The sequence below is a fragment of the Talaromyces proteolyticus genome, assembly GCF_021365285.1.
Source record: "Talaromyces proteolyticus strain PMI_201 chromosome Unknown BGW36scaffold_14, whole genome shotgun sequence".
Lineage (NCBI taxonomy): Eukaryota > Fungi > Ascomycota > Eurotiomycetes > Eurotiales > Trichocomaceae > Talaromyces > Talaromyces proteolyticus.
In genome coordinates, this window is record NW_025764290.1 from 1,171,617 (window position 1) to 1,193,512 (window position 21,896).

Consider the following 21,896-nt stretch of genomic DNA (forward strand, 5'->3'; position numbering starts at 1 on the left):
CTGTCTACCAAAGTCATTAACTAGCCATTAAATCTTATTCGTTGTAAGAACATCGAAAATTTCTTACTGCCGGATTTGCAACCGAGTGAACTCGGAGAACACTCCACCGGAACCCCACTCTAAAAATATATAATATCAAAAATTTAATTTCATAGTGGAATCGATATCAATATTTTCGCTGTTAAAATCGATTAGTTGATGCCCAGATCGACCATCAATTAATTACTGTAGGGAATTATTTCTTGCTTAAAGAAAAGTAATCGATACTGTAGTAACTCTCTTAACAAGATCTGGATGCGTAGATTTAGCGATACAACTGGTAGTTCATGTTAATATCAACTGAATCCGGACTACAGTCACCCGTGACCAGACAGTGTGACCCCATCTAACATCCCTAGCGCAGCATAATTGGCTTTATAGAAGCCGTCCTCAACTACACAGGCAAGAGAGATATCTCCAAACACCATAGTGCCAGGTTGTAAGAAATGCAATGACCTTGATCCTATAGACCGACAAGAACAATCCAAAGTGTTTATTTTGATTTGATAAAATATGGAAAAAGAATACGCCAAACTTACATCCTTTATTGAGGCCAGAGCTGCAGCACATCCGAAATCAAAATTTCTCGTTGCAATTGCCGGTGCCCCTGGGTCTGGCAAAACCACTATCGCCGCAGAAGTTGTTCGGCGTATCAATGAAATACATCCGCCAAAGCTGCATTCAGATGTAGCAGATGATACAACACCTGGGGAGATCCCCCATGCTGCGCTTTTGTCAATGGACGGCTTCCATCTTCCTCGGTCAACACTCGACACGCTACCAAACCGCACAGAAGCGTACGCGCGCCGCGGAGCACCGTTTACATTTGACTTGAAATTATTTTTGGCTTTTATGACTGCGCTCCGCAAATGGGGAGATTGTTCACCTTCGGGATTGTTGACGATCTACGCCCCTTCATTTTCTCACACAAAAAAAGACCCCATTCAAAACGGTATATCGATCCCTGCAAGCACGTCGATTCTTATCATAGAGGGGAATTATCTTCTGCTTAACGAGCCTGGGTGGAAGGAGGTAGCATCGATGGTGGATTTGCGGGTGTTGATCTCTGCTGATCTAGCTGTCACCCGGGACCGTGTGGCGCGTAGACATGTTCGCGCAGGAATTGAAGGAAGTTTGGAGGATGCATATAGGAGGGTCGATGGTAATGATACTTTAAATGGGCGATTAATTCAAGAGAAAGTGGTGGATGGGGTGGATTTGGTGATACATTCTGTTGATGATGAACATTGTTCATTGACGCGTGATTGAAATACTTCGAATTTTGAACAATAGTACAATCTATAATACAGAGGATACATAGCTATATGTACCGGTACATTCCAAATCCAGATACAAAAATTTATTCTCTTGGTTCTTCGGGCACTCCACCAGACATACCTCTAGCCCCTCCTGAATCATCAGGCGGCTGAGCGACATTCTGAGACAATGCACCGATTTTTTCCTGGGCTCTATTCTTTGCATCTTCCGAGACTCGTGGATTTTTAGTTGCTCTTCTTTGTGTTAGTCTCAAGATTCAATTGCCAAGGCAAAGGCACGTACGCTTTCAAACCGCCCTGCACACGAGTCGGGTCTTTGGTCGGATTTCTCAACTGATACAAATCCTCGCGGACCTGATCACCTCCCATTGCGTCAATCATTTCTTGTGCATGTTGTTTTGCGGGCTCCGAGTTACGCGGGTTGTTTATTGTGCTGGATTACAATTGGTTTAACACGCATATTTTGCTCAAATCGGATACATACGCTTTATATCCACGAAGGGCGTTGACACGGTCCTCGGGCGAAGGACCAGCGGGATCGAGGTCTTCAAATGGAGATACCATTGTGCGGTCAAACAATTCAGCTATTGCAGTTGACTTAGCAAAGAAGTAGGTCTAAAAGGAATGCGGATATCAGCGCACGATGAAAAAAAATATTGTTGAGATCAAGTTGGTATAGCACGACACGTACGGGGAGCTTATAGAGTGGCCAGTGGCCATGCTTATCTGCCACCACATGGCGAATGGCGCAGGATGTGGCTGGGCATGAAGTCATTGCGATGTATGGCCATCGCCATAGATGGAAATATTATATCACAGAGGCGACTTTTGGGACAATTGATGTCATTCAAGATAGTTAAAGTAGGGTTTGAAGGGAGTGTTCGTTTTAAGCTTATGTTTAAGTTGGGAATGAAAAGTTACTTCAAACTTACCAGTTAGACCATCAAACTTATTAATTTATAATTTTCAATAAATCAACTTATCTCCTAATTTTATATGTGCCTGAAGGAACGCCGTTTACTAAAGTCGATATAGAAACGGCCGGAACTGAAACCCGCATGACATCTATGGGCAAAAGCCATTCCAAAAAACACAGTATACTAAACGTCAGAAACAAACACTATAGAAATTTGCCGCCGCCTCGTTAGGAGCTTTATAAATAAAGGCAAACTGCGTCCGGATCTCCCGCCGCTGTCGAGGTAATGCATTTTACTTTCCCAACATAGTCAGTCAGATAACGAAGACCTACCATAGTGTCAAAATGACAACGCGAGAAGAAAGAGAAGGCGACGACAGCTACGAAGACAGCAATGATGTCGCCCCGATTCCCACGACTCCAGTAGACGACTCATACGTTACAACCGAAACCGATGCCCGACTACCAGTGCAAAAGGACGGCGTGGACTATGACGATCCAGTACAGCCACCCTACTCAAACTCGGATGAGCAATTAGGTATGTATCTGAAATATTTCCTCTGAACTGGAATTAATAAGAAACGATGCTAATATGGTCCCGAATGTGGTTCTTAGCCGATGATGAGAATGAAGCAATAGATAAGGCCAATATGTTACCGGGAGACCGACTGCGGCATGCTCGTCCGCGCGGAAATTATAGTGAAGGTGCAAATGAGGATGAGTTGCCTCAGGCTGTCCGGGAAGGGAATTTAGGACGGTCAGCCACGCTAAAGGCAGTTGAATAGCGGTTACCAGTCAGATTTCAATGAGTTACTAGTATACATATGCAAATTTCATTTCACAAGACAGTATACCCGTGATTTTTGATATTATTTCGTAGGGAGTTTAGTGTAACGCGTGTTAAAATGAGGACAAAAATGCAAGCACGAATGATGTTCTGTATGTGCGATCCGGACCAGTCCGTAGTGGATCTCATAATCCTAAAATACGGACTCCGCAGTGGTCTAGAACACGACGTTAATTGTAAAAAGCATCAAACCAGCACCCTGGCATCATTGGATGAATTGTTAAATGACACTTTTCACTGTTTGCCGGTGGGCATATCGTTCCGATAGCCCTGTGGGTGGTGGCTTGCCAAGACGATGCGAAAACTAGGTGTAGCGCAACCGATTGGTTTAATGGTAAAATTGTCAGGAACGGATATATCCGAAAAAGTATTCCAATTTTGAGGCTGACGTGTTTTCAGAAATGGCTTTAGAAATGGCTTTAATTAAAGGATACTGAGATGGGTCCTGAGGGAACATTCGAATAAGCTGAGATATTATTGAGAGGAGTCTAGTCTACAAAAATCACTGAGAGCTAGGTATAAGCCGTAGCTTTGGGCGTAGTGGTAAATAATCAAGTGTCATCTGGATCTTTCTAAGACACCCAGTCATAATCCGGCAAATTGTGCTTATCCGTGCTGGAAAAAGCGCCTGCAGAGAGCTTCTGTACAAATGCTAAGAGTCTTGTCAAAGTGATAAAAGCAAAGATGATGTTTCGTAGCCATATTCCCCAAGCTGTCTGGGGCGCAAGAACCGTAAGAAAAAATCGTGGAATCTTTTGCATGTCATTGATAATGGGTCGCATCTGCTCTTCGTAACCCCTGAGTGCTGCTGCTAGATCGCCTTTGTGCTTACCCACTTCTCCAGCCAACACATAGGCGCCGGCCATAGCGAGGCTGGTTCCGGTACCAGTAGGGCCTGGTGCATAACCTGCATCACCAACCAGCACAAAGCGACCTTTGTATATGCTGGGAACCTTGACCTGGACAATCTCGCTGGCGTAGAAGTTCTGTGCCTCCATTATTTCCTTGCTCAACTCATCGCAAATCCAGCCACATCCTTTAAAGTGATTAGCTATGTATTTCTTCAGCGCATCGTCTCCTTGCTTCAAAGCTTCACGAAACGGCAGCGTAGCGTCGGGATTATCCGGTGGGTGGAAATTCATTGCAGCAATTCGGGTGACGCCAGGTGAATCCGTCGCGATGCCAATAAAACGGCCACCGGGAGCATTGTATGCGTGTCCCAATTTGGTTCCCTTAAGAAGGTCTTGCTTTATTGAAAAGTAAGCTGCCCAGCAGTTCGCCGGCGTAATGTGATCACGAACAGCGCAGCCAAGCCCTATGGCGCGGGTCCTCGAATTGCCACCATCGCAAGCAACCACAAGGTCAAACTCAGAAGGGGGTAGGCCGTTTGCGAATTCAACGGTAACTGGACCGTCGCCTTTTTCTTGCTGCCGGATCGATGTGACCTGCTCGCCAAAAATGTAGGTGATATTTTCGTTGTCTTTAGTCATGTCGAAAAGAATTTGTGATAGATCGCCGCGGAAGATCTCATACTCGGACACTAGTGATTGCTGATCCGGGTTTCCAGTGGCCCCGAGAGTTCCATATGATTGACCGTTGGTGTTGACGAAGCTAACACCTTCCATAGGTATCATTTTCGATCGCACAGTCGCCTCCATCCCGGCCATCCTCCGCATTACCGTGACGCCAACAGTTCGAATATCGACATTCTGTCCATTTGTACGTAGTTTTGGAAAGCGCTCGATGATAGTAACTTTTGCTCCAGCTTTGGCAAGCCAGTAAGCGGCCGTCGGGCCTGCGATGGATGCGCCCACGATAAGGACTCTTGGGTTGGACATAATAGGAAGTGGTTTGGAAGTTTGGGAACATACCGCAGCACATAAAATCTCGTTGATTATATAGCTGAATTCATACGCATCTCGGGCGAGGATTCTCCTGAGGCCGAAGCGGCGGGTTTCTTGATTGGTTGGTTGCGAGCAAGCCGGACACCAAGGCCCGAGGTTTCAACCAATCACAGGAAGTATAGATGCTCAGCCATGAATCAATGTCAGTCATATACAGTGAAAACAGGCAGTAATTATCCTGGCTGCTGTCCATCTTGCACTTGATGATCCTGGATCAGCTGATCCCAGACTAACCAGTTGGCAGGGTCAAAATCGAAATCGATATCTGGATTGAGATCAACCTCACTAGAGAGGTTGCTTATTGATGTATTCGTGTCGCCTGTGGATAACCAATTGCTCGGCGAAGTTGAAAATGTATCTAAGCTGTGTAGGTTCGTTCTCATGCCCTGTTTCATTGCTTGGTTCTGGAGTTTTTCTTTCCGTTTAGTACGCAAGGTCGCGATAAAGGTCGGTTCCACAGCAAGACTGTGCGATCCGTGGATATCCCAAGCTTTCAGTGTGAGGCATCTAAGCGCTACATGCAGCACTCGCTTTGAATCTATTATCTCATAGTGACTCTGGTAGATTTGTTCTACTTTCTTCCAAGCAGACTCTTTTTCCGTCTCCAGCAAAGTATCGTAGTTTTTGCAGAAGCTAGTCAGGACGAAAATCAATGAATCCCACGTACCCCATAGGAAAAAAGACCTCACAAACCATCGGTATTTCTGAAGACCGGGATGGGTGTAAATTGCCGTGTCGCTGTCGAGAATCTTTTGGGCATGTTGGAATAATTCCCTCCGCTCTGCATTTGTAGCTGTCTCGTTCCTGATTTTGGACAGTCCAATCCGAAGGCGCATGGCGGTAATCCCTGACCTGGCAGAGCCTATAGCCAAAAAGTGTAGCGGGTTGACGATATCACAGTAGCGGATAAATTTCTTCTCAATTTCGCTTTCAGTTTCATCAATGGCTAATTCGGCCTCGTGGAGGTCTTTAAACTGCCAGGAATTTGTATCGTTGGAGGGTCCTCCCAACCGGGAAAGATATGTTCCAATACGTAAGCGTAATAGGCAGAAGATCATCTCAGTTGCACCCTTTTGTTCTTCTGGCATCTCTGCCATTCCCGGCCAAATGTGATCATCGTTTAAGTTGAGAGGCGATTGCACGTCCCACGTGACAGGGATGGTTGGCATCTCAGCCCCTGATAATTGACAAGCGGTCCCTTCCAGAGGCAGTAGTTGGTAAAACAATCGCCGTCTCATTTGCACATCAAATGGTGGCAGACCAAGTTTTTCCCCATCGCGATGAAGTCCCATGCGTTGGGCAATTCGAACTGCAACCCCTGTCAAAACCCAAAATGTCTGTGAATCATAATGGTATTGACAGGGAATTAGGAAAAGAACGAGTGCTTGTAGTACCGGCATCTCAGTGGTTTTGAGAAAGGATGCATTGACTAGGGCTTGCTGCGCCGCAAAGCGATAGCGTTGCATCAATATGGCGCGCGACTGCCCTAACCTTTGACCACAGTCCTCCTCTGTCATGGAAAAAACCGCGAAATGATATATAGCAAACATTAAGCACTCATCAGACTTCGACACAAGTGTAGGCTGCTGTGAAGCTACCTGAATCAGTTTTGCGGCCGACGGAATATGGAGAATCTTGCAAAGAGGCTCTACATTCTCAATATGCGTTTGGAACAGTACCATAGCCGTAGTGTGGGTCGGATGATATTGGACAAGGCTTTGATGAGTATTTATCAATGCACCCGTCAAAGGATCTGGGGTGACACCATCTACGAGGATTTGATCCTCCTCTTGGTCATCATCGGACATAGCTTGCACCCCATCATATCCTAGGCTGTGCAAGATATTGCTGTCCATGTATCTAGACTTACCATGACTGGCTAGAAGCTTTCCCTTCCTTGTTAGCTGCGGATGGAAAGTAGCTGGTTCATGCGGTGCTTTCTCTCCAGCAAAGATTACCGTGTCAGCGTCTAGGAGGTCATGCTGCCGAAGGATACGCTCATATTGAGCGAGTTTTTCAAGAACACCGTCACTCAGCTTTCTCTTGCGCGGTACAGACTGAGGCGCCTGATAGCAGCACGAGAGCTTGCCTCTACGGCAGCTAGAACATATTGGCGTTTCCTTATTGCATTTAACTTTGCGCTTTGCACAGGAATTGCAGGCATAAAGCATCGTAGTTTGAGATGAAACCCCATTCCCGCCGAGAACTGTTGACCCGGGCGCTGGAGCGATAGCCACTGGTGTGCTGCGTGCTAGGACATCTGCAGGGGCCATTTGGTTCCGGTTCTACATTGAAACATAGGCGAAGGTCATTATGCTACCGACTGTGAACTACCTTGAGCCCAGATAATTCTGCATCTGACCTGGGAAGACACCGGTGACATACAAGATAATACAGCATGATCATCCCCGCTGCACGAGAAGGAAATCACGTGCTGTGTCATCACGTGATCTGTTTACAGTATTTGCATTGTCAACGGGCGCAGTCGAGAATCATTCTTGGTGAATATGAATCGACTCGGGAAATTGCTGGAATATCATCTCAACAAGTGTCTGCCCCGCGCACCAATGGAATGTCTCATTCTTTGTTATTCGCACAGAAGCCGGTCCTGTAATTGGCAAGTCTGAGACATTTGCACGGCTTCGATGTCACTTAAATCGGGTGTTTGATTTGTATCGGCAGGTCAAAGTGCCGAAATTGCCCCCAGCGCGATAATAAAAGTATTATCCGTAGCATCCGCAAGTCGCATTCTGAGGGACCCTGTCAATAATAATAATTTGATAATGGTTATGGGGAGCCTAGACGTCGTAAGCCAAATGCCACAGCTTAAGCCTGCCTCCACATGGCCCCTGCTCGCTGGCCCAGCTCTCTAGTTTGTGGCGGTGTGGGCTATTCGATAGTCTAGAATGTAGGAGCGTCGGCGATCGATTCCGTCTCGATCGAATTCGCCGTGGCTTGTAGGTGCGAACCGATGCGAGGAATGCCGACGCCAAAAGCACTATTGGCAGTCTGGAATGTGCCCAATCTCGCCGTGAGACAGCGCATAGAGTCAGCTTACTCTCATCGAACACGCAGCGCACCTCGAAATTTGCATCAGGTAAACATGATCAGGCAGCGGCTGGTTGTGTAGGGGGATATTTCTTTTGTTTCATGTGTCGCCTTCGGCCGTTTTGAAACTGTAGAGCGCGAGCGATCACCCAAAGAACGGTCGGCCAGGTCGGCCTGCAGGGGATTCTGGTCGCTGACTGGCTGCGAGGTGCGCCATGAAACCGCCGCGCGGGCGCCACGGGCTTTATTCAGGAACCAACAGCCTCTCTCCACCTCACCCAACTACACAGCCAGGACGTGTAGGATGCTTGCAAATCGCTGTCAAAGAAGACCTCTGCTCGGCGTGGTTGCTCGACAAGCGACGCCAGCATGGGTCGCTCGCAGCCAAACGGCAGTCGCAGGCGATGCCCGGTGTGCTCCTTCCCCCGCCGGCAATGGGCGGTAATAATAGTAATAACACCAATAACAATAGCAATAACAATCATGCTATGAGTAATCCATACCAATAGTGCTGCTAGCACTGCGACTGCTCCTGCTCCTAAACTAATATCTCTTCTCTCTCCTATCTTCTCTCCCTCTTCTCTCCACTTTCTCTATTCTGTGCTTAAAATATTCCCTTGCCCGCCTCTGCACGCCGCGTTCGTTCTGTTTCTGCTGGCAGTCATTCATTCATTCATTCATTCATTTCCACGCCTCCGTGCCCACTCATTCCATACCAAGACCACACATTCCGATCAGGATATACGGTCGTTTCATTCTCTTGCTGAAACAAGCCACCCAGATTGCTCCTATTTTATCCGCCCACTGCCGTAATTGTTTCCCCAAAGAACCCGAATCATCAGGCCGCTGGCTCGTTCTGTGATTGTGTTCTATCTTGAGGATGCCATCGTCACTCTTTGGCCTGGGAGCTTTTGCTCTGTCTATCTCCCCAGTGCTTGCAACAACATACAATCTTGTCCACAACTTCGACTCGACGAATTTCTTTCAAAATTTCTCACTTACTAGTGGTGCTGATCCTACTCATGGGTATGAAATAGCCTATGCTTTGCCGAGTGTGCCGAATTTGATGCTAACTTCCTTCTAGGTTTGTCGAATATCTCGACTACGACACGGCCCAGAGTGCAGGCCTGGTCAGCACCAAATCTGGCAATGTCTATCTCGGTACTGATCATACAAATACCTATAGCACCGGCGGACGACCCTCGACTCGCGTAGAATCCAATGTTTTCTTTGACCAGGGCCTTATGGTTGCTGACTTCGCTCATATCCCTGGGTCTGCCTGCGGTGTCTGGCCTGCCTTCTGGACGGTGGGTTCCAGCTGGCCCGCGGACGGTGAAATTGATATTATCGAGGGAGTCAACAATCAGGCTACCAATAGCATGGTCCTACACACCCAGGGGAAGTGTGACATTGTCAACAATGCCCAAACCGGACAGACTTCTGCCACTAAATGCGCCCTATCCGATGGCACCACGGGTTGTGTTGTCAAAGGGACTAAAGGAAGCTTTGGTGATGATTTCAATGCTCTCGGCGGCGGTGTGTACGCTATGGAGTGGACCTCGCAGTTTATCAAGATCTGGTTTTTTCCTCGCGATTCTATTCCTGCATCCATCACGGCGGGCAAGCCTGATCCTAGTGACTTTGGCACCCCCATGGGTGACTTCCAAGGTTCATGCAATATCGGCGACGAGTTCAAAGCCCAGAAGATCGTCATCAACACTGATTTCTGTGGTGACTGGGCTGGTGGTGTATTCGGTTCATCTGGTTGTACTCTCAGTGACGCAAGCAATCCGACTGCAAGCTGTAACGCTTACGTTGGCGCTAATCCAGCTGCCTTTGTTGAGGCGTACTGGGAGATTAAATCGATCAAGATCTACGAGCAGGGCAAGGATGTACCACCCTCATCGACAACTGCTACTGCTACAATCGCCACTACCACAACTACAACCAAACCAGCATCCACAACTGCAACTACACCGAAACCAGAACCCACAACAACCACCACAATGCTCTCTACTAGTACGAAAACAACCACTCGCACGCTCGCGCGCACCGCACCCTCCAGCTCTGCTCGAGTTCTACCTTCGTCAACCCCCTGTCCGTCAAAGACTACTCTAACGGTTACCTCTTTCACCACCTCGCCGGCGTCCACAGATACCGCGGTGGCGCCTGCTTCCTCGAAGCTGACTACCACAACCATAGTCACCACATCATACGTTGACATTTGCCCAAGCGGATACACGACGAAGACAATTACGCACACCGTTACGTACTGTCCTGCAGACACCACTTCAGGCGGTGTTCCTCCAGGCTTCACAACAACCTCCAAGGCGTGTGCCACTGGTTGCGGCAGTGGCCCGACGACGGTCGTTGTCACAGTCCCCACGGGAGTTCCTACTGCAGTTGTCAGTGCCACTGCAACGAGAACTGCGGTTGTCAGCATTGAAACTCAAGCAACTTCTTTGCCAGCCCAGGCCACAACTACGCCTGCTGCCCCAGTTGCTACATCCGCAGTTCTCCCTGGTTCTTCGATCGTCGTCCCACCCGCCGTGCCACGCGTTTCGTCCTCACCGGTCATTTTACCCTCATCCTCAGTAGTAGTACCGCCTAGAGTTACTTCATCATCTACACCTGGATCTGGCAGTTCAACAACTACCGGAGTCAGCCCGTTGTTCACGAACGCTGCTGGTCACAGCAAACAATTTTCCATGGTTCACGGGCTAATTGTTGCTCTTGCAGGCGCAGCTATTTTCATTTAGACTTGGGACCATCATATTTATCATAGCATTTAGATATCCTTGGTTTTTGTCTTAGCTTGTTATTCTTTGGTAAATGTCCATGTAATTTAGTGTTCACGGGCAGTGTTAGATATTACTTGCACATACTGAAGGAAACTAATTAATAGAATTGATTTGGTTGATCACATGTTTTCTTTTTATTTCCTAAGCTCTGTTCAAGTTTACCCAATCCCACTACTAACCGCTATATGATTAGGGCTAGACTACGGCCCGCTCTAAGGATTTATTATCGACCAGAACATACCAAAAAGCGTAAGCAACGACTTTCCTGTCAAATTACCCTTTTTGCGCACGGGGTTTAACCTTCTATTATATTATTAGATACTATAACAGTTTATCTCCGCGTGGCTAACCTGATATTCATTTGTCAGTGGAGTTCCGAACCCTATTTACCATAGCTTCAAGCAATCAATTGATATGTTGCTTTAATCAGCTAATTGGGTACTCAAATGTATCCCGGAAACGATTGTATTTTGTTCCAAAAAATTATCTCAATTCTACTTATCCTTGAATATAATGAGCCGCATCTTGAAAATATGCTGTCCTCAAGACCATTACTGCTCTCTATTTAATCTTTAGTGATTATTTCATTCTCTCAATTGAGAATTACATTAATTGCCAATTTTATTGTAGGAATATGTATGACCGTGATCATTTATGTAATATTCATCATTGCCATTACGTATACAGGGAATGGGTAGGTTTATTGTCTTAGTATTAAGAATGACAATTAAATTTTCTGTAATAATTTTCTCTCTACTATTTATTTATCTTATCATTTTTAACTAATTCAAGAGCCATTTTGAGTTTGTTGAAAGATGACATTGAAAATTCCCGAAACGTTAGGCAGCCCGTTAACTGTAACCAACATGTCGGCGATGAAAGATGATGGATTATTCCAATCTCTCAGCCATAACTTGATGTGAAATATCCGAATTTTAAAAAACTTAGAATTTGAAATCAAATCCTCTGCATACTCTATACAATAATATACTGACTATCAAGCTTCTACCAAATGATAGATACATAGAATAATCAGAGTGTTCAATGTAGTGACATTGGCCCCACTTCTAAAAAAGGCAAACTTGGGGGCCTTACGAATCCCTCCAGTGAAAATCGCCCAACAGGAATCCCTTGGATTCAAACCAGTCTAGTCTGTAGGTTAATTCATCCGAAGCTGATTGTTACCCGTGACTTACTCCCTGTAGTGTAACGATGGGATGTAACAATTTGGCCTCGGTAAACAACCCGATTGCCCCAATCGGTCATGCCATCTATCAGCATATAGCGACTAAAGAGTCAGCATATATTATATGGCCAAGAACATTCCCACCCCTTTCCGATACTCTTTTACTGACGATCGCTACTTAGATATAGACTGCACAGCAAAAGCTGCTTCTTCTTTACCGACCCAGGTCATTCTTTTCATCTAGTCACTCCTTCAAAAAAATATAACCAAAATGCGCTCGACATTCTTTCTCGCTGCCATCGCCCTCTTCGGCTCCACCACCGTTAACGCAGGTGGCTTTTCGTCGACTTGCACCGAGTGCAGACTGGGCTCTTCAAATACACGGTACGGCTGCTTGTGCGGAGATGGCAAAGGCAACGAAATCTACTCCCTTGTCGACTTGAATGATTGTATGGTCAACTTGGGCGGCCAGCTTAGTCCTCGAAAGAGCGGTGGCTTCGGCGGCAGCTGCAAGGCGGATGGACAGAATGATGAATACACGCCGTGCTGGGACTGCGGAAATGGAAGTGGCACTGACAAGGCGTGCCCTGACTTGAGTACGTTTCTTCTTCTGGTACGGTCGTATGTATGGGTGCTAATAAAGGAATTATAGACTCTTTCATTTCCAACCACGACGGAACCATTTCGTGCGACGTTTAGATTCGTCATCGTTGACGAGATCGTGGTATTCGAAACCAGATGCTACGATTTATCCTCGGGTTGTATATTTCTTTACAAAGAAGCGTGGAGCTTAAGCGTAATTTGCTTTTCAATTCCTTTCGACAAATGTACATATGAAAATAATATCGTTTCAAAGAATATACCCAATTGTACATGTTGTGTCGTTCGCTTTGGACATGTAATCTGCCACTACGACCTGTGGGTAATTATTGGTCGACTTATCTTATAAGAGATTAGGCAACGTACAGTATATCCCTAAGTAAACACTACCAGCAACTTTTGCACTCAATAGCTGATGCCTCATTCGAATGGATGTCAACATGTTAGACTGAGATGGTGTTTTTACGAAACAGAATACTGATGAAATTCTATTACTAAATACAGACCATCCTCAAGGTCTCCTTTCTCGATTGTTTGAAAACTAGCCATGCCTTGAATCCAATAAAAGACTAATCCTGGCATCGATTCCCATGCCAACCCTATATACAAGACATACATTATAATAATAAAATCCAAACAACTAAAACAAAAACAATATAAATGACACCCAGAGAACTATGGTTGAAAAACTGCACGAAGAAAGAGAGGATCCAACTGATGCCGCAAATGTTGCCGCCGGCAGAGTATGTCCCTGGCACGTGTAATTTCCCGGGAAGGCTACAGTTTTCGTCCTTAAGTCGTCGAGCTGGGAGCAGCTAAAGGATACGTTGGTAGAGGTGATATTTAGTGACCCCGAGACAGATGGTCGATGCTCTGCACTACTGTTTGACTGGATACGATTGTTCCACAAATCGACGAAGCTTTGACTAATCGATGGAATTGGATAAATTAGCATGTATAGAAACGAGATGAAAAGAAAAGAAAAGAGAAATAGGTTGAAATATGCATGGATCGACTCACAAATACGTATTATCAATATTGGCATCAATGACCAAGGACTGCATATGAAATGGCCACCAGTACCAGTCGTCTTTCTGTTCACGGAACATAAATGGACACTGCTGCGCCGTCAAAGTATCGTTTGCGGCACGAGGAAATGAGTGTTGAAGCGTCAACAACGGATTATCTTTGATGATGAGATCGGTAAGATTCCACAACCAGACATTGATGGTAGCAAAGTCCGGGCCATTCCAAGGCAAGAATCTCCGCAGGTTGGGATTGTCGCGTACTTCAATCCGTTGTAGGCTTTTGAAACCGAAATGAAGATACTCGATGGAATTATTGACTGCAATGAAATTGTGTACATCCGGCCACAAACATGGATCGACTTGCTTCACACCGCTGATGTTGAGTGTTCCAATGATAGGCTGAGGGGTGTCAGTAAATATCGACCCTTCCCACGTATAGACCGTTAAATCGTTATTTCCCTGAATCTCGACCTGGTCAATGTTTCCGGTACGCAAGATGACCGAGTTGAGATTTGGCAGGTCCTTGAGAATCAAATTGGATGCATTATAGAGATCGATCAAGCCATCGACATTGCTGAGACCGACATTGCGGACTTCGATCGTAGCATCTGTCGGGTCGGTAATGTGTTTTAAACCGATGGTAGGATCCGTGGTTACAGTCTTTGAGCCCATTGTAGCATTAACTAATTTGGGAGCTGAAATAATGCGAATGTTGCCAACCGAATTGATGCTTTGGAGAGATAAATTGGCGAGCACTGGTAATTCGGACATGGTCACAGGGCCACCGACAGTGGTCAAATTGGGCAGGAAAAGACCATATAGGCCAGGCATAGAACTTAGAGTTAAATTCCCACTGATGCTTGTAAGTGTATTGCTGGATAGCGTGAACTGCGCATTTGTTGGTTTATCTGCTGTATCCGTGCCGGGCCCGGTGTATAAAGCCCCGTTAATTTTCTGGATGCCCCTCAAAGTAATATCTTCTTTGATTGTAGGTGTGAGAACTATATCCCCGTCAAAGGTTTGACATTGGCCGAGCTTATCTGCATCGGTTTGCGTTGTGATGGTAATGGTGGCATCTGGACAGCTCGCTCCAGCCATCGCGACTAACAAAGTTAAGACAGCCAGAAGCCATTTCGGAGACAAATTTGATTTATCCATGTTGTTCTACATCCCTTGATTGTCAATATTGTATCCGTAACAAATGCACGAATTTTGAGTCATACCATGGTATTTATAAAATTTAAGAAAAGCACATATTTGGAAAAGGAGGGTTATTTTGAGGGATAATTAACCAAGAACAATGGTTTTTTTCCCTTCTACAATCGGCGAGGCTGAATTGCTTGGCTGTGTCATATTAATTTGCCTTTCGGAAGCAATTCGGCACAAAGCGCCATCCTACATGGTTCTTCACAACACTAGTATGGATATGGCTATGCCAAGCGCAAATTGAAATGTTGGAAGCGGATATCACGGACTTCGGCTGGCCCGGATTGGAGTGGTTTTCAGTAGCTGTAAGGTGCGGGGTGCACTAATAAACAGCCTCCGGGGCGTTACAGCCAAGGCTGTTTTTTGCTATAAAACGTAGTCAAATGTTGGCTATGTCTCCAAACTCAACCTTGATCAGGCAGGATTCGAGGATTTTTATTGGTGCGTATTTCTGTTGGCCAAGAGACCTTGGACTACTTGGCCTTCTAGATGAAGCTAGACCCAAGGATAGGGTGAGAGAAGAAATGGGCAAGACAATTAAAGAAAGCAGAATTTTAACCATGACACATTGTTTGGAAAAGCAGATGTGGTACATCCTCAATTCGCATCCCATAGTGAGGCAGAAATGGGGTAGTTGGTTCGGGTTACGGCATGGTGACTGCCCCGCAAGTGTCCAACATTCGTAATCATCCACCTCGCCCGGTTCAGGTGTTGTTTACGCTTGTATCTCCCATCTTTGAAGGGCGACGAGATTTATGAGCATTCCTTAAGATGCCTGTCGACAAAGATTCAGTCGCGTATTATAATGGTAAGGTCCATACCCTCAACAACCTGGGACAGGTTGCCGAGGCTTTCATTGTCACGTCAACTGGAGACTTCCAGGCTGTGGGAACAAGCGATGAAATTCTACAAGCCGCCAAGGCTAATAGCTTAATTACCTACAATCTCAATGGACGCTTCGTCATGCCCGGTATTCATGATGCCCACGTGCATCTACTCTCAGCCGGTATATCTTATCTGAGCGGCGTGAGCTTGGCAGGAGATACTACAGTAGAAAATATTGGACAGCGATTACAAGAAGGCCAATGTACGTGCGCCTATCAGCACGCCTTTCAAGACTGGGTGGTTGGCAATACCTTTGCAATTCCCAATTTCGACCGGTCGTCACTTGATCATGATTTTCCAGATACTCCTGTTGTTATACTGGGCGGCGCAGGCCATAGTGCATTCCTCAATACCACTGGTTTACAGAAAGCTGGATATGATGTCGATAATGAGCCGGATTTCAAAGGCGCCAAATTCGGTCGGCGTGCAGACGGCAGTCTAACAGGGGAGCTGGCAGAGTTAGCGATGAACAAAGTCATGCTCTCAAAGGGAAATCCAAACATCACGCATGCGAAGCGCGCAATCAAGGCTGCGATACGTCGTTTGCACCAGGTTGGTGTTACTTCCTGTCAGGAGGCCGCGACCAATACTATTATTCTTAATGCGCTTCGTGAAATGGACGAAGAAAATGCATTGCATATGGATATTGCCGCGCACTCGGTATATGCACCAGAATTTCTCGCCAACGAGCGTCAAAGCTCTCTAGAAGCCTTGATTGAACGAGCCCCTCGACTCGCGACAAAGCACGTTCGTACCAATTTTGTTAAGATTTTACTTGATGGTGTACCGCTACCGCCTATGTTTTCAAGCGCTGGCTTAGACGACGAAGGGAATATTGAGAAGGATAAAATCCTCGTAGATGACGTTATCGAAGCTGTAAAGAGGTTTGATGAACGAGGTCTCACCGTGAAAATACATGCCACTGGCCGAGGCAGCACCCGACTTGCGCTAGATGCCATTGAAGCGGCAAGACAAGGCAATGAAAACAGTCGCACGGGTTCGATAGTCAAACATGAGATTGCCCACTGCAATGGCATTCATCCGGGTAAGATTCCTTGTAAAACTTTGCCGAATATCAATTGATATGCATTCATTCAATTTGTTGATTGAATTTCCAGACGACTTTGAACGGTTTCAAAAACAAAACATCACGGCAGAGCTGTCACCTGCAATGTTTTTCGATCACCCACTTACACAAGCGAGCAATGGGGCTATGAATTGGGATTTCGCCCAATTACTCAAAGCACGTGCTTATCCTATTACGATTGGGTCAGACTGGGGTTCACGGGGTGATCCCTCTCTGTTGAACAAGGTCCACCACGTTGTTAGGAGGGTAGGTGATTGGGCAGTGAATAATAGCGCTATAGCTGTCCAGGAAAATAGCAATACCCCAGTTTCACTAGGTGCGAGGCTCGTCCTTGAAATCTTGACTAACAATGGGGCAACGGCTGTGGGTTTGAGCGATAAAAATGGCAGCATTGAAGTCGGAAAGAGAGCAAATTTCATCATGCTTGATAGAGATGTTGTTAGTGACAATGAGGAGGTTGTTGCGGACTTTGAAAACGTCAAAGTCTTGAAAACATGGTTTGAAGGGGAGTTGGTTTGGGATGCGGAAGCTGAATAGTTCTCAAATCCTTTTATGTCCTTATGCCGATCAATGAGACTCGGGAATTATTTAAAGAGAGAATTTGAACATTTTTGAAACGACAGATTTGTTCTGCTATTCATAAGTCAACGAGCCCATCAATCATATCGCATCGCATATCATTCCATTGAATCCATATGTTTGAAACGCGAATTACATCTCAGCCATTGAAAACAATCAACCGATAAATGAGGGTGAAAGTCGTTCTCCAATTTCCGTTCTTGTCTTCAGTTTCCTAATCTCGTTCTGAGACAAGCCTTCCTCGCCATTTGGACCAACCTTGCTCAATATAGCAGTGGCCCATTCCTCTGCATCAAAGTCTGTTCCAAATGGGTTCATAGCGAATAAGGGACCGTTCATAAACTCAATCGATTCCTCTAAGGTGTCAAAGTTATCAACCTGCAGCTCCACCTTATTTCCATCGGGGTCTCGATAATACATGCTTGTAGTCGGTCCGTGGTTGACAGTCCAAACCGGCATAATGGGCTCTTTATCAGATCGGAGTGTGGCATATGTTTGAGCAAGGCTGGTTAAAGACTCAAACGTGAAGGCGACATGGTCAAGTCCAGTAAGCGTTTTATTCTCCGGTCGTGATTCGATATGGGGTAGCTGGATTATGGCGATGCGATGATGTTCATGGTCGTAACGCAAAAACGTCATAGTTTCTGTCCTGTAAGAGATATCTGCAGCTAATACACGAGTATAAAAATTTACCATGGCCTTGTAATTGCCCGCAGTGGTGAGCAGGACCACATGGGCAAGCGCAACTGGCCTTGGGTGGGACGTGTTGACTGTTCCTTGGGGTTTGAGTGCTGACATATTGAAGTATGCGTTTTTTTGATGGAAGATATTGTGGTTCTGTCACTTCCAGGTTTTATTCATGTACTTTGAAGGTTGTTTACAACCGTTTGATCAACTAGACATGTGGGATGGGAGACATCACCGTCTCTTAAATAGACCCCACCAGCCCAAATATTGGGTGGGCGGGGAAATTTGATAATTGATCAGTATTTATGCGGTATAATATATATCAAATACGTTGATAAAGAATGGTTACACCGAATCTCGCCTGTATTGTTCTGTCACGGGCCTTACTACATTGAAGACTCGGCCTGCAATGCAATGCATCAATTGATTTTTATAGCAATATTTACCCGGTTTATTGAATTTTTACATATATGTGAAGCAAACAAGAGTCAGGACTAAAATCTAAACCTTTCCGCCTTTTAGATAACTCCTATTTGGCGTAAATATTCGGAGGTTAGCATAACCACCCCCGGTCGGGGCGGAACTCCTAACCCGGGGCCATGCATAAAAGACAATTTTCTCGGCTTGCATCCGAAGTTATCCATTTAACACGAGAGCCTGCATGGTAAGATGTTTTGGCTCCTGGATTCCGGAGGGAGATATAGGGAATGACCAGAGCCCTACTTTCAAGGGCTTTTGCTATTTAAGCTGGAAAACTTGGGTCATCTTTCCTGAAATTTTTCATATATGTCCATATAGCTTAAGCAATTAGTTACATAACTGTATGATAAATTGGTACTCCTATCCTTCACCCTTAGTCTACCATAACAACCTCCCCCCTTCCCGCCTACTATTAGTTATCGGCTAGACTTGGAGCCAAAATAGAGATAGTTGAAATATCTGCCTCGGATATCATAAAACGTGAACCTTACTCCTCAAGTGTCGCTTTTAATTGAATAACAAAATGTCTATTCCACACTAAGACCTTCTCATCTAACTCCTTTCTCATAATAGTAGATGAGAAACCCATCCCAACACTACTGTTTTAACACCCATATCTTCATAGGCTGCTAGGAAAACTCCGTTTGTGTTTAATATTGCATGGTATAAGTCCGTGAAAATTACAATTTAGTTGAAAGTCTACTGTATACAACCTTTCTAGGTAGTCATATTCCCCGTTCTGTTTAACAAGCAGATACAAGAATTCGGAGGTAGCACAGACAGGCCAACTTCATTCTAGATGACTTCGCTCTACTCAAGGAGTGAAGAATTGTACCCAGAAATTTCTTCAAACAGTCAATGTCACACACAAAATGACGCATTTTCATATCCGGTTTGTCTTTTGCATTTACTACTTCCGGGGCCTATGGATATGATATGACTCAACATCCCAAGTGTCTTACCTTGGCAACATCGAGTATGGTTATAACCCACAGTCAAAGACCTCATCGTAGGTTAAGCTTCCGTTTCCAGATATATGAAATTGAAAACGAAAGAAATTTCATGAGTCACCAAATAGTGGACATAACTGAAAATCGCAGTCAATCCCCGCTTAGATGTTGTTTAGGGTCATAGGGTCATATTTCATCACCACCAGTCAATTTTCTGACAGAACAATCAATCTTAGTAAATCAACCGTTGTGCTTAGGTTACATTGGAAATACCGCTTTCGTCGAGGAAAATTGAACCACAATTTGGTTGTCGGACCATGGGATGGGCTTTGATGTATTCATGTGAGGCTCTGGAGTCTAGATGGTTCGCTGATGTCAATGACTATATCCATTGCATCGAGTAATACCCTAAAACAGGTGTTCATTACTGGTATCAAACATGGAGCTTGCTGGATCCACCTTAGGCTTGCTACGGATGTTCTGAAATTAGATCATGACCCAGTTGAACTGTTAGATTTGGTCCGAGACAGTAACCAAAGTTGCTAAAATAGGAAATTAGGTCTTTCCGATTGCACTTATGGATGTCCAGCACACCTCTACTGTCCCACAAGCATCGAATTCTGCTTGTGGATCGAAATATAAATGTCGTCAAAGACATTATCAGTCATTGAAACGACGCAAGCGGTCAAGCTCGAAGTTCCATGTCATCATGATTGACGAGAAGGATCTTTTCTATTGTGGTTATGAAGCAAAGTACAGTAGACGCTTTCGGTGAAGTCATTTTGTTCGTGGATTCAATGATTCATAGATAGACTATCTCAGTCGAAAATGTCGAGAGCTCTCGAGCATAAATAGGTCTTGATTTCACAGTTTCAAAGGTACTCATGCCATCCAGCATCGGAAATCAAAGCTCCATTACTATATCAATATTCTTACCTTCAGTAATCCATTCCCAATTGCTACTTTTAACAATGGCAACTGCAGTCTCCTCCCAGCCTTTGTTTGAAACGAAGTTTGAACCCATTGATAATGCAGGTTCTTCATCTTCTGATTTGGGGACTGCTCTCTGGAAGTCATCCTCTAAAGGAGATGACGCAGAAGTTAAAAGACTCATTGCAAATAAGGCACCCTTGGAGAAGGTGATTGATGGTTTTACTCCTCTCCTAATCGCAACTAAAAACGGCCATAAGGATGTTGTGGTTGATTTGCTGAGTAACAAGGCGAATGTTTACGCTCGTGACAAGGATGCATACACCATCATCAACCTTGCAATGAACAACAATCATGTTGACATTGCCAAATACATTGTCAAACAGTTCCCTGATATGGTTGTTACGGATCCCCGTCTCCCAAAGGGCGCTGAATGGTTGACTCGGGAATTCAAGAAAATCTCGGACAACGTCAAAGACCATGCAAGCAAGCCGGATCCATCCTTGTTGAAGAAATTCATTAAGTGGGACCTCGGTCCTATCGAAAATCGCAGTGTCTCCCATGTCTATTGGGAACACATCCTCCTCCGCTACGTGGGAGATGTTCCACTAGACATCCAACGAAACTATTCCACCAGTCTCACGCTGTCCTTGGTCGGAACATACGACCGTATTTTGAAAGGCCACGCAGGAATCAAAGAGTCAGCAGAGTTGCTGAACAAAGTCTTACCTACCACTCAGTATACGATTGCTGGAACTGTTGTGGAAACAAAGAGTGACTGGGTAACCGAGCGTTGGGAGTATAATGTCAAACCCTGGCAGGTAAAGGATGGAATCGATACCTTCCTCATCAAGGACTCCAAGATTGCAGTGATGATGATTAATTATAATGTGGAGGAAAATAAGTGACTGAGAAATGGTTAGGCAAAGCTTAGGGCTTTTAAAGCTAAATTTGCCTATATGAAGCGGAAATATGTCAAAAACGAGGAGCTGGCTTAATGGATGTAATAGTTTGTCTTTTATAAGTGTTGCTGTTTTGGTAAAGAAATAGTGAGAAAATAAAAATAAATGTTTGACCAATACCTTTCTTCATTTTCAATAATTTGATTGGTTGGCAATTATGAGTCAATTAGTTATTTTGCAATTGGGATCATTAGAAGGCCACGCAGACACATCAACTAATGCTTATCAGGTCAGATTCAGCGTATAGCGTTTTCCCCCACTATTAGTCAACAAGTTGTATATGAAAGCTACCCTAAGAGCTATTCAGTATGCTCAGTCAAAGAAGAAGCAAATCTGAGCATTGTAACATTGTTGTCGGCAGTTGCATGTACCTCAAATAGGATGATTATCGAAACATGGCTACAAAAAGGTACTAGCTTGCTAGCTCATTCTCGAATGATTTTGAAATAAGAAAGAAGTAATTAGTAGGCTGCGGTAGGGAACG

General features: G+C 45.1%; 11 protein-coding genes across 11 annotated transcripts; 6 read left to right on the forward strand and 5 right to left on the reverse strand.

Moving 5' to 3' along the window:
• The first annotated feature begins 364 nt into the window (after positions 1–364).
• BGW36DRAFT_390387 (phosphoribulokinase/uridine kinase) lies at positions 365–1,503 on the forward strand. Its single transcript, XM_046217472.1, has one exon. It carries the CDS (start codon positions 553–555, stop codon positions 1,306–1,308), a length of 756 nt encoding a protein of 251 aa, XP_046066495.1. The 5' UTR covers positions 365–552; the 3' UTR covers positions 1,309–1,503.
• BGW36DRAFT_441089 (uncharacterized protein) lies at positions 1,400–2,159 on the reverse strand (the record flags this gene model as incomplete). The annotated part of the gene is made up of 4 exons (XM_046221548.1): positions 1,959–2,159; positions 1,801–1,900; positions 1,600–1,749; positions 1,400–1,550 (listed from the first exon to the last, which is right to left on the reverse strand). Exons 1-4 carry the CDS (start codon positions 2,089–2,091, stop codon positions 1,400–1,402), a joined length of 534 nt encoding a protein of 177 aa, XP_046066496.1. The 5' UTR covers positions 2,092–2,159.
• Positions 2,160–2,577: 418 nt separating this feature from the next.
• Positions 2,578–3,017, forward strand: BGW36DRAFT_351353 (uncharacterized protein; the record flags this gene model as incomplete). The annotated part of the gene is made up of 2 exons (XM_046213353.1): positions 2,578–2,770; positions 2,848–3,017. 2 exons carry the CDS (start codon positions 2,578–2,580, stop codon positions 3,015–3,017), a joined length of 363 nt encoding a protein of 120 aa, XP_046066497.1.
• Positions 3,018–3,651: 634 nt separating this feature from the next.
• On the reverse strand, positions 3,652–4,917 carry BGW36DRAFT_364938 (oxidoreductase; the record flags this gene model as incomplete). Its single annotated transcript, XM_046214610.1, has 1 exon — positions 3,652–4,917. One exon carries the CDS (start codon positions 4,915–4,917, stop codon positions 3,652–3,654), a length of 1,266 nt encoding a protein of 421 aa, XP_046066498.1.
• Positions 4,918–5,156: 239 nt separating this feature from the next.
• Positions 5,157–7,256, reverse strand: BGW36DRAFT_401604 (C6 transcription factor domain-containing protein; the record flags this gene model as incomplete). Its single annotated transcript, XM_046218762.1, has 3 exons — positions 5,157–5,264; positions 5,314–5,387; positions 5,414–7,256. The coding sequence occupies 3 exons, from the start codon at positions 7,254–7,256 to the stop codon at positions 5,157–5,159; spliced, it is 2,025 nt and encodes a 674-aa protein (XP_046066499.1).
• A 1,380-nt stretch (positions 7,257–8,636) lies between these two features.
• Positions 8,637–10,956, forward strand: BGW36DRAFT_390392 (concanavalin A-like lectin/glucanase domain-containing protein). Its single transcript, XM_046217473.1, has 2 exons — positions 8,637–9,057; positions 9,116–10,956. Exons 1-2 carry the CDS (start codon positions 8,912–8,914, stop codon positions 10,788–10,790), a joined length of 1,821 nt encoding a protein of 606 aa, XP_046066500.1. The 5' UTR covers positions 8,637–8,911; the 3' UTR covers positions 10,791–10,956.
• Positions 10,957–12,195: 1,239 nt separating this feature from the next.
• BGW36DRAFT_412039 (uncharacterized protein) lies at positions 12,196–12,896 on the forward strand. The gene is made up of 2 exons (XM_046219195.1): positions 12,196–12,614; positions 12,671–12,896. Exons 1-2 carry the CDS (start codon positions 12,290–12,292, stop codon positions 12,715–12,717), a joined length of 372 nt encoding a protein of 123 aa, XP_046066501.1. The 5' UTR covers positions 12,196–12,289; the 3' UTR covers positions 12,718–12,896.
• A 738-nt stretch (positions 12,897–13,634) lies between these two features.
• Positions 13,635–14,744, reverse strand: BGW36DRAFT_433170 (uncharacterized protein; the record flags this gene model as incomplete). The annotated part of the gene is made up of 1 exon (XM_046221233.1): positions 13,635–14,744. The coding sequence occupies one exon, from the start codon at positions 14,742–14,744 to the stop codon at positions 13,635–13,637; it is 1,110 nt and encodes a 369-aa protein (XP_046066502.1).
• An 879-nt stretch (positions 14,745–15,623) lies between these two features.
• Positions 15,624–17,361, forward strand: BGW36DRAFT_401606 (amidohydrolase 3; the record flags this gene model as incomplete). The annotated part of the gene is made up of 4 exons (XM_046218763.1): positions 15,624–15,715; positions 15,782–16,397; positions 16,506–16,782; positions 16,856–17,361. 4 exons carry the CDS (start codon positions 15,624–15,626, stop codon positions 17,359–17,361), a joined length of 1,491 nt encoding a protein of 496 aa, XP_046066503.1.
• A 198-nt stretch (positions 17,362–17,559) lies between these two features.
• Positions 17,560–18,201, reverse strand: BGW36DRAFT_401607 (putative biphenyl-2,3-diol 1,2-dioxygenase; the record flags this gene model as incomplete). Its single annotated transcript, XM_046218764.1, has 1 exon — positions 17,560–18,201. The coding sequence occupies one exon, from the start codon at positions 18,199–18,201 to the stop codon at positions 17,560–17,562; it is 642 nt and encodes a 213-aa protein (XP_046066504.1).
• Positions 18,202–20,491: 2,290 nt separating this feature from the next.
• Positions 20,492–21,358, forward strand: BGW36DRAFT_433173 (ankyrin repeat protein; the record flags this gene model as incomplete). The annotated part of the gene is made up of 1 exon (XM_046221234.1): positions 20,492–21,358. The coding sequence occupies one exon, from the start codon at positions 20,492–20,494 to the stop codon at positions 21,356–21,358; it is 867 nt and encodes a 288-aa protein (XP_046066505.1).
• Between the last annotated feature and the right edge of the window lie 538 nt (positions 21,359–21,896).

What these genes read in the sequence shown, in the direction of transcription:
- BGW36DRAFT_390392 (XM_046217473.1), top strand. Translation starts at nt 8,912, where the DNA reads ATGCCATCGTCACTCTTTGGCCTGGGAGCTTTTGCTCTGTCTATCTCC. An exon ending in GGTGCTGATCCTACTCATGG is followed by an intron (nt 9,058 to 9,115) that starts GTATGAAATAGC and finishes ACTTCCTTCTAG; the next exon opens with GTTTGTCGAATATCTCGACT.
- BGW36DRAFT_390387 (XM_046217472.1), top strand. Translation starts at nt 553, where the DNA reads ATGGAAAAAGAATACGCCAAACTTACATCCTTTATTGAGGCCAGAGCT.
- BGW36DRAFT_412039 (XM_046219195.1), top strand. Translation starts at nt 12,290, where the DNA reads ATGCGCTCGACATTCTTTCTCGCTGCCATCGCCCTCTTCGGCTCCACC. An exon ending in CAAGGCGTGCCCTGACTTGA is followed by an intron (nt 12,615 to 12,670) that starts GTACGTTTCTTC and finishes AAGGAATTATAG; the next exon opens with ACTCTTTCATTTCCAACCAC.